At 37.7% G+C, this 11221-nt stretch overlaps 1 protein-coding gene across 1 annotated transcript; it reads right to left on the reverse strand.

Moving 5' to 3' along the window:
* Window positions 1–294: 294 nt before the first annotated feature.
* On the reverse strand, window positions 295–2726 carry LOC103407215 (plasmodesmata-located protein 8). Its single transcript, XM_008346161.4, has 3 exons — window positions 1816–2726; window positions 823–930; window positions 295–682 (listed from the first exon to the last, which is right to left on the reverse strand). Exons 1-3 carry the CDS (start codon window positions 2579–2581, stop codon window positions 678–680), a joined length of 879 nt encoding a protein of 292 aa, XP_008344383.2. The 5' UTR covers window positions 2582–2726; the 3' UTR covers window positions 295–677.
* Window positions 2727–11221: the final 8495 nt, after the last annotated feature.

Genomic DNA, 11221 nt, shown 5'->3' on the forward strand with positions numbered 1-11221 from the left:
TTATATAAAAACAAAAACATGAAGGTGAACACAACTTTGAAACTCCCGGGTTCAAAAGTCCCATCTCCTAAATTAACGTAATAGTTTCTAACTTTCGTCCCACTCCTTAATAATATTTTTGAAAGGAAAAGCATCTTTGAAAAGGTAATTTTTTTTAGTTTATAATCTATACGCATTCCCTTCATCCTTCCTACCAAGTATTTTCCTTCATGGAGTTAAATTTCGAGTTCAATCTTGAATTCCTATGATGAGTCTGACGGTGAGGTTAGTAAAAAATTAGAAGGAAAACGAAAAGGACGCACGAAGGGGGACGCATTTTAGAGAAATTGACCACCAAAAGAAAAAGCAAAAGGCTGATGGGTTTGCCGTTTACAAAAAGAAAAGTTGCTTAAATACCTAAAATAAATTGGAAAAAAAAGAGAGGGATTTTTGTTGAAGCTAAAGAGGATCAGCAGCCCTTTTGAAGTTGATGGAAATTAGAGCGCTACTTTATGCTATAGGATAACACCACCTTCTTTTGGAGAATACCATTTGGTATTAAAAGAGACAAAAAGTTGAAGGCATAGAGCTTTCACAAGAGTATTAAAGCCAACGCCAATTTGTGGCCTTCCATTTTAATGATTATGTATCTTCCATATCTTCAAAAGAAAGTCCCAGAGATCTCTCCATCCCCTTAATTAACCTGTAAACATGATTAACTACCAATAAGCAATAATTGAGTGATGATATATATATATATATATATATATATATATATATATATATATATATTGTAAACGCACACAATATTATGTTAAGGGAGAATATTTGTATTTTGTTTACCCATCGTTTTCCTGCAAACTGAGAGAAGAACAATTAGAACAGCTAAACCTGCTACTGCCCCAACAATAATGGCCACTGTCTTTCCTGCATTGTCTTCGTTAGAGGAATCTATACAAACACAAAAAAAAAAGTGAGAGCAATTAGTACTATTAGTTCATAATACATAAACATTTTATTGGAGACTAAGCAAATTAGCTGCCACCACCACATATATAAGAGTGCTTACAACTTTTCCATATTCTTATCTTTTTTTCTTCTAAATAAATATGCAATTTCTAACTCGAGGATTGCTACTCACCCGCTCTTAGAAGCAAATCTGAGTAGGACATGTAACACCTAATAATATTTACCTTATAACTATGTTCCAACTTGAGTGCATTGTAACACTAAAAAAATAATTATTACAAGTGTCAACAAGTTACACATGATCTTATTTTTGAGAGAGTCTAAATAGAATTTGAAACCCTTCTCTAAGTTATATATTCGATTCGAAGAAAACATGGAGCTAATAGTATATATTTATTTACCTTCAAGTAATTGAGTGTGGAATATGTCCTACGTGACTACTTAAAAGAATAGAGCAACACATTTTGATCAGTCTATCAAAGCATATAATCAACTATATGGCTAGCAAATAGTTAAGCAAATCAGAAAATGATAGGGTACAAATTCTCAAGGAATTAACGGAGATTTGATGAGTTTTTCCTGTTTTGCTTTCAATAACTAAAGTGGTCAACATGTTATTTGAATTAAATAAAATTTTGGACCTAAGATTACAACTATTTTAATTTAAAAAATTTATCTAACTAATTCAGTTATGTAAAAGTTGTATAATTAGGAAAAATTCTATATTGAATGACATATTAGATAATTTCTTTTCTCTGTGACATCATTTTTTAATTTATGGTCCAAAGGACGAATTTAATCTGAATTTGTTATGGTTTTGCATTCAATGTTGCTACTATATGCAGAGAAGAAGAGCGTGAATTGCACCTGAGACTTCATAGTAGCCAGAAGCCCAATAGCGGGCATAACACTGACCCAAGAACACATCAACAGCTGCAGCCGATCCGCATAAACTCTTCAACTTTCCCACAGCATCAGCAATACAAGAAGAGCAGTCGTTTTGGATCAAATCCCCCAAACACTGAGCAAACCCTTCAACCAAACCAGAGCTGCTAACCCTAAAACCATTTGCTCTTTGCAAGTCAGCAAGCACATCATCTCTTCGCCTAAAGAATTCGACATCATCATTCACACCACTTTTACTGCATTTTCTATACTTAAGGCTTGTATCAAGCTTGCCCAAGAAGTCAACATGCTCATATCTTACAAGGCATCCTTCTAACTGCAGGGAAGCCCCATAAGAGTAGGGGCATACCAAAGTGATTTGATTCACCGCACTTCCGATGCATTTTGAGCAGTCGAAAATCTTTAAGTCACCTCGGCACTGGTACAAGCCGTAGATGGAGCCTTCTGGTGTTGTGCTTCCATTTCCGACAGAAAAATTGTTGTAAGAGACTTGAGAGGATGAGCTGACAACTGATGAAAGGAAAGAGTTGAGGTTGGCTTCAAAGGGTGAGTTAGGTTGGTATTTTTCTTGGGAGCAGCCTGCATAGATGAAGATGTAGGATTTAATTGAATTTCCATGGATAGTGATTAGTGAAGAAAAGAGAAAGAAAATAGAGGAGATTATTATTCTAAGGGCTAAGATGGTTTTCTGAGTAGAGTAGTGTAAGTGAAGGTTGTTCATGACCATTATTTTCTTGTGTTTTTTCGTTTCAATTTGTTAACACTTTCCTTTTCTATTGTTCTTGTTTTGTGGTTTGGTAGTGATGGTTTAAGCTTGAGAGATTGAGTGAGGGATCTGTTGCTTTGTGGTCTTTCTTCATTTCTTATGTGGACACTTTACTATAAAGAAAGGGTACATATTTTCTCTTTAAGGGCCTACCTGTATGTGTTCTTAGTTAAAGCAGCTGCAAAAAAATTCTACGTCATTTTTTGTGAGATGCTCAAAATCTTAACAAAGAAGATCAGAACCACAGAAGAAAGAAGCAAGAAGGAATATAGAGAATGTAGAAGAAGACTTGGAAATAAAACTAGAAAGAATATGAAAAGTTTTGTATTGATAGAATGGTTATTTCTTACAAACATTAGACTGCAATCGGCATTTTATATCCCTCTAGTAGTCTAACTACCTTGCTTACTGTGTAAGCTACACATAACCCTCCTAACTAACTTTTAACAGAAATATTGATGACATGGCAGATTATGTGGCATTCACTTGAGTCAATATCAGTCAACATCCCCCCTCAATCTCAACTAGGGAAACCAAGTTTGAGATTGAAACAATGACGAGTGAACGGCGGACTATGTAATCCTTTAGTAAGAATATCAGCGGTCTGTTCATCAGTGGGTAGATATTCAACCAACAAATCACCATGATGCACCCTTTCACGGACAAAATGATAATCCGTATCAAGGTGTTTGATTCTCGAATGATACACTGGATTAGCACTGAGTGCTATTGCAGATTTATTATCACAGAATATAGTTGGTTGAAAAGGTAATGCAACGCCCAAATCTTTCAAAATGAGCCGAATCCAAGCCACATCTGTTGCAGTATGAGCAAGTGCCTTGTACTCCGCCTCGGTAGAACTTCGAGAGACGGAGGATTGCTTCTTTGACTGCCACGAGATTGGATTCCCACCAAGATAAACCACATAACCAGTCACAGATCGTCTTGTGTTCAAATCAGCAGCCCAATCAGCATCAGAAAATGCTGTCAAATGTATGTCAGTATCAGCTGCATATGTAATGCCACACTTTGCAGTGCCTTGAAGATATCGAAGAATTCGTTTGACAGAAATGAGATGTAAATCTGTCGGAGCAGTCATAAATTGACACACTGAATTCACAGCATACGCTATATCAGGACGTGTAAATGTGAGATATTGCAGGGAACCAACCAAACTTCTGTACAATGTAGAGTCCTGCAATGGTATTCCCTCATGCAAGAGCATTTGATTGTGAGGTTTGCATGGTGTATTGGCAGGTTTACAAGATTCCATTCCAGCTTTATGAATAAGATCTTTAACATACTTTGATTGATTGACAAATATGTCTCCATTCTCCTTGTAGTGAATCTGAAGTCCCAGGAAGTAAGTAAGTCTGCCCATATCCTTTAAGTCAAAAACACCTGCCAAATCATCAATAACTTGCTGAACTTTGCTAGGATTGGATCCTGTCAAAATGATGTCATCTACATATAGTAAAAGAATCACCACATCATTGTCATCATTCTTCACAAATAAACTGGTGTCCGATGAAGATGGTACAAATCCCAAAGCTGGTAAATAGGTCGTGAACTTTGAATTCCATGCCCGAGGGGCTTGCTTCAACCCATACAACGATTTAATCAACTTACAGACATAATGGGGTTTAGTTTGATCAACAAACCCTTGAGGCTGTTTCATATACACCTCTTCTTGCAAGTCACCATGCAGAAATGCATTTTTGATATCTAACTGCCTCAATTCCCATTTATTGATAGCTGCTAAGGACAAAATGAGTCTTACAGTAGTGTGTCGGACTACGGGACTAAAAGTTTCTGAGTAGTCAATGCCTGGTTCTTGGGAAAAACCTTGAGCCACGAGTCTGGCTTTATACCTCGATACACTTCCATCAGGATTCTTCTTAACCTTATATACCCACTTACTACCAATAATGGTTCTATTTGGTGGAGAAGGAACCAATTGCCAAGTTCCTTGAGCTTTGAGTGCATTAAACTCTTCTTGCATTGCACTTTGCCAATGTGGACATGTAGAAGCTTTTCGGAATGTTGATGGTTCCTCCAAATCCTGTATTGCAGCAATAAATGAAAACCCCCTAGTAAAGTCACACTCATTATCCATCTGGAGAGTTTGTAATTCTGGAAATGAACCAATATAACCTGTGTAAGATCTTCGGGAAATGGCACATGACTTCAACCTGGTGACCATATTGTGAGCTGATTCTTCATTAGTTTCAACCACAGGAGAAGAGATTGGTAGTATTACCTCTAACTGGGAAGGACTATGGACAGGCAACAATGATATTGTACTTGGAGTTGATGTTGAGAGAGTAGGAGAGCTATGAGTATGAGCATTGAGATCCTGAGAAACTTGACTTAATGAGCTTGGAACCTGTAAGCTATCCATTGGTTGATCTTCCATAATATCTGGATTGGCAGATGACCCGGCAAGGGTTGGGGAGGATATGGGATCAGGAGCAAAACATGGTATTTGAACCATGATTGGAAACATTGTTGTACTCTGGACCTTATTAAACTTCCCAGAAGACAACTGCAATCTTGGTTTAAATGGAAATGTAGTCTCATCATGCACCACATGTCTTGACAATACTAGTTTAGTACTACTCAAATCATAACAGACTACACCTTTATATCTAGCCACAAAACCAAGAAAAACACATTGCTTCGACCTAGGTTGCAATTTATGTTTAGTATACGGCCTTAAGAAAGGATAAACTGCAGATCCAAATATCTTCAATGTATGCAACACAGGGTCTTGTTTAAACAGGAGCTGATATGGAGACTTCATCCCCAAAACCTTACACGGCATTCTGTTGATCAGAAATGCAGCATGAGTACAAGCATAATTCCAGAACTGTAATGGAACTTCAGCCTCGGTTAAAAGTGTGATGGCAGTCTCTACGATGTGCCTATGTTTCCTCTCAGCAAGACCATTCTGCTGAGGTGTGTAAGGACATGATATGGAATGTGCAGTTCATTTGAGTGCCAAAAAAGACTGAAATCTGTTACTCATATATTCAGAACCACCCATCTGTCTGTAAGCACTTAATAACAGAATTGAACTGAGTTGTAACAAATGCAAAAAACTTAACAAATACTTGGAAAACCTCAGATTTATTGATAATAGGGAAGATCCATACAAATCTTGAGAACTCATCCACAAAACTTACATAGTATCTAAACCCTTCTAGAGACTTAACTGGAGCAGGCCCCCAAATATCAGAATGTACTTTTTCAAACATAGAACTAGCCCTAGTTTCTTTGACAGGAAAGGGTTGTCTACACATTTTTCCAGAAAGACATGAAGAACAAACAGAAGGTGATGAATCTACACTAACAGGCTGTCCATCATTTCGAAGCATAACATCAAGCACTTCGGCAGAAGGATGCCCAAGCCTCTTATGCCAAACAGAAGTCTTTACAGCTTTCCCAAGTAATGCAACAGCTTTATTTTGACCAGCAACCAATCTTCTTGAAAACACAGTCACAGGGATCTCATATAGCTCTCCCCTACTCTTGCCGTGGTACAACATCATTCCTGTTGCCTTGTCATGTATAAAAAAGACACTCTCATCACATATAAACCAGCAATGATTATCTTCACATAATTTCTTAACAGATAAGAGATTAACAGTAATGGTTGGAACATGTAAGACATTCTTGAGAAACAGTAAATGTTGTGGAGTTGAAAGGGTTGTAGAACCAATATGATTAACAGCCAAACCTTCCCCATTACCAATAGTGATTTTCTCATCACCATTATACTGCACAGGTTGATTGAGATTCCCAAGATTAGATGTCATATGGTGTGAAGCACCAGTGTCCAACACCCATGTATCAGCTGCAGAGAAATGTTGAACATTCTGACCATATTCTGCAGCAGTCATGTGAGATGGAGCTTGAGCAGAAAATGCAGTAAGAGAAGGAGGTGGAGGTGCCCCCTGATAGGAATAGTTATTCCTATGTCTACAATCCAGAGCATGATGACCTTTCTTTCCACAAATTTGGCAGATTAGAACCTGATAACCATCACTCATATTCGAACAAGTTGCAGCAGTATGACCTCTGCGAGAACAAATCTGACATTCAACTATCGGACCTGTTTTGAAGGTAGTATTACCACTCCAAGAAGACCTATTCCCAGTAGAAGAATTATTATAGTTGTTTCCCCATCTCTGTCTATTCCCATTGTAATAAGGCCTTGAATTATTGAAAGACCCATAACCACTTCTGTTATAGTTCTGAGAAGTATTAGACCCCTGAGAATTATTAAACCCATTTCTGTTTTGAAACCTGTTGTTCCCTTGATAGCCTTGAGTATCACCAGTTCGTGAACCAGCATTTGAACTCTCTCCTTGTGAATACCCGGAATTCTGATGACCACCTGTAACTCTATCTCCTTGAACATACATTGCAGCCATGCCACTGGCCAGAGTAGCGACTCTTGCTTCCATAGCAGATTCAACACCAATCAACTGCGCCCTGAAATCTTTCAGTGGAATAGAAGTCTCCCTTGCTAAAACTACAGTCTTTACAATATCAAACTCCGATGGTAATCCAGATAAAGCAGTAATAACAACATCATTATCAGTAATCCTCTCCCCTGCAGACACAAGCTGATCACGAATGGCTTTCAACCGAAGCAAATACTTGTCAATAGAATCACTGCCTTTTTGAATTGTATGAAACTCAATTTTGAGTTGATTAATCCTAGCCCTTGACACGGACGCATATCGGTCTTGTAAGTTTACCCAAGCTTCATGAGACGTTTTACACCCTATGACATATTCCATAGCATCATCCGACAAAGTAGCAATTAACAGACTCAATAGTGCCATATCTTTCTGAACCCAAGATTTATAAGCTGCTGTGATTTCTGTAGTCACTCCACTCTCAGTGTTAATCACAAACTTTGGTGGACAAGGAGACTCACCAGTAAAAAATTGAAAGAAATCATACCCTCGTAAAACAGACTGAAACTGATAATTCCACTTAATAAAATTGTCATCTTGCAACTTCACAGTTAACACACCAAGCAAACTTTCAATGCGTACTGATTTATCAGACATCTTTATCACGTATTACTGACAAGCAAACAATCTCAATCACAAATTTGTTTAACTCCAAACTGCAACAATGATCACCACTTCAAGATATTTGCACTACTTCTTGGCATCGGCCTTCTATATGTATATACTTCAAAAGCTAAAATTTCAGCAATGTCACAAATGAACAACTTCAACCATATCACACCACAAATATAAATCTGCTATTGTCTGGCATCAGCCTTAATTGAATCCAACAAAGAACCCATATATGAAAAACCACAAGAAACATCCCAAATCGCCATATATCTTCACTGAAGCAAAAACGCAAACACTTGATGTGCAAAGAATAAAGAAAGAAACCAACAACCTGATTAAAAGACCCTCGACCCAAAATTCAGCAAGCCAGCACCAATCCTCCAAGAACTCCAACAACGCCTTCAACGATCAATCTCCAAGACTTACTCAGCGGAAGAAAATCCCAAAAAAAATCAACCTTGGCTCGATACCATCTTAACAAAGAAGATCAGAACCACAGAAGAAAGAAGCAAGAAGGAATATAGAAAATGTAGAAGAAGACTTGGAAATAAAACTAGAAAGAATATGAAAAGTTTTGTATTGATAGAATGGTTATTTCTTACAAACATTAGACTACAATCGGCCTTTTATATCCCTCTAGTAGTCTAACTACCTTGCTTACTGTGTAAGCTACACATAACCCTCCTAACTAACTTTTAACAGAAATATTGATGACATGGCAGATTATGTGGCATTCACTTGAGTCAATATCAGTCAACACAAAATTATACTTTGACCTCGAATAGATGAGCATGCACACTGGTTCTTTTATTATATTACCGGACATAAAAGCCTATCAAGTTTAGTCGTGAACGTTAAAACATAAGACAACATGAGATAAGTTTATAACAATGTCACTCAACGCCACCAGTAATGTAGGCCTATATTCTAGAATACAATATGAATTGTCAAAGTGTAGCTGCATTTTAATAACCATAGTGACACTCGTGATGTTGGTATTAGTCGAGGTAGTTATAAGGATTGAGTTGGTTAAAGGGGAATGTTGTAATTGTGAGTGTAAGACGTTTCTATGTAAACAAAGTGTACATGTCATTTAGACGACGATGTAATAATCCAAATCAAAGCTTATCTCAAAAGCTTCTTTTTCCCGCTCATCATTTGATCTTCTTCTTCCTTCTCTGTTAATATGGTATCGTCGCTGGTCATGGCTGAAAACCAATTCCAATCCTGAGTTCTTCCACTGTTGAGTTTCTTTCGCGATTGTGGTTTCCATCTGTGTGATTAGTCTCTCCCTCAACTTCTTCATTATGCGATTATTTCATGGGTTCTTGGTGTCCTGGATTATATTCTGGTATTCTGGGATTGCGATATTTCCTACTAGCTTGGTCTACGGTGTGGTCTGCAATCTTTATACAATCTTTGATTCAAGATGTTAGGTTTCTTGAAATTTGGGGATTTTTTTGTTTACGGAAGAATTTCATGAGATAGTAGGAAAATCTGCTCATCAATTTGTCCAATAAGAATATTTCAAGAAAGTGTCATTCTTTCTTGATCATTACGAAAAGAATCATTCTTTCTTAGTGCAGGGGCAGACCGACTTAGGGGCAAGGGGGGGTCAACTGACCCTTTGAACTCCAGTGTATCTCTATAGATGACTTGGGTGCTACCCCTTTGAAGGTTGGAGTTGCCCTTTATATATACCCTTCAACTGCTTGATAAAATGCATTGGAGAGGTGTTGCACCCTTACAGTCTAGTCCTAATATTATTTACCACTGACTTGTTTGTTGGTTGTCATTACAATTGTAGGCAGAAAAAAAGAACCAAGTAAAAAAACTATACAAAATGCAAAGTAAATGAAATGATGATCTCAGAGAATAACAAATCATCATCATTCTTGGACAACATATTAATGGGATGCAATGATATCAAACATTGTTAGTGTGTTTAAGATAAGTGTGTTTCTTTGTTAAGCATTCATATAGGAGTAGCATTGGAACATGTTAGTTACCCACGCAAATGAGACATTAACAAATGTGTGATATGCATCCTATTTATGTTAAAAAAAAATTGCGCACGGCGCGCACTATTCTTATTGATCCTCATAATATTTTTTTTTGGATTAGCCACTGTCTTAATGTGCAAGATTTACTTCGATTGTGTTAAAGAAACTTTCTCTGAGTATCAGTCTCATCTTGTCTGATTTATTCTGTTGATTTTACCAAGGAGAATGGGGAGAGGTGCCGACGGAATGGGGAGGAAATATTAAAAAATTTAGAGTTATTAGAAATTTTACAATAATTAGTGTCACAACCCGTCCTGAAAATTTAGTATCGTGGATGTGATTTGACGGAATTGCCCTTGAGCTTTGGCTGAGCATTTCAAATTGAAACAAGGTTGTGGATCCAATTATGTTTTTTTTATTTTCCCTAAAGTTTGGACCCAATTGGAAGTTAGAAAATTATGGGTTAAAATTGATTGGTTTCAATTGGACCACACAAGCACACTCTCTTCTCTCTCCCGTGTCTCACTCTCTCTCTCTTGGACTTTCATTCTCTCTCTCTCTCTTCCATTTCGTACGGACACACTCACCATCAAGCCTCCAAGCACAAATCGAAGGTTTTGAAGGCACCATTGTGCTCGTGAGGACCCTATGAACTCACCCATACCCATTTCAGGTAAGAAATCTTTCGATTTCACGTTGAAAACTCAAGGTCCGATTTGAGTACTATTCATGAACTTTGTAATGGTTGGTTTTTAGGACAATCCAAACTCATAGTGAGCTTTAGGAGGTTCTCACGAAGCTCGGGGACGTTCGTTTGAAGGTTTTGGACGTCGGGATCACAAGGTTCGAAGGTGGCTGATTTTGGTGAAATTTTTCGACGTGATTTTGAAGGATTTGGAAGTTTTTAAAGGTATAGCCTTCTTCCTCTCGTAATTTGTGAAGTTTTGGTGAACATTTCATGGAAAATGGTTGAGAATCGAACGAGAAAATGACGATTACAGGTCTGCCCAGTTTCCAGCGCCGGCGAGTTTTTCCGGCGTCTGGAGGAAGGAGATGATGCGCGTGGGGGGCACGTGGACCCATGCCTATCCTGGCGCGTGGGGGCGCGTGGCAAGTCCAAAAATTATTCTAAAAATACCTCGATGTCCGTGACGTCGAGTAGGTCTCTGTGGTATATTCATATACCCAAATTGAGCATCGTATGAGAAATTGTTGCGTATTGTTGGTTATGTGCTTTAAAATAACGTTTTTATAGTTGTTTCGCATATACGTGATACCTATCCCGAGGACGAGCGCATTCAAGGACGTCACGAGGGTTACGACCCTTCGACTTACCAGTGAGTGGGCAGTATTTTCTGTATTTACCTATATACTATTGATTTTTCCCAGAAATTGAATTTAAATGAAAGTATGTTTTAAAATGCCATGCATACATTATATGAATTAATAATTGATGCATATATATATATGTGAAATGGTGCTGTGGACGCACATGTGAG

The sequence above is a fragment of the Malus domestica genome, chromosome 02 (genome assembly GCF_042453785.1).
Source record: "Malus domestica chromosome 02, GDT2T_hap1".
NCBI classification, from domain to species: Eukaryota; Viridiplantae; Streptophyta; class Magnoliopsida; order Rosales; family Rosaceae; genus Malus; species Malus domestica.

Bases quoted from the DNA above. Each gene is read 5' to 3' on its own strand.
- LOC103407215 (XM_008346161.4), bottom strand. From the start codon at position 2,581: ATGGTCATGAACAACCTTCACTTACACTACTCTACTCAGAAAACCATC. The intron at 931-1,815 runs GTGCAATTCACG...GTGTTTGTATAG, and splicing joins TGGCTACTATGAAGTCTCAG to ATTCCTCTAACGAAGACAAT.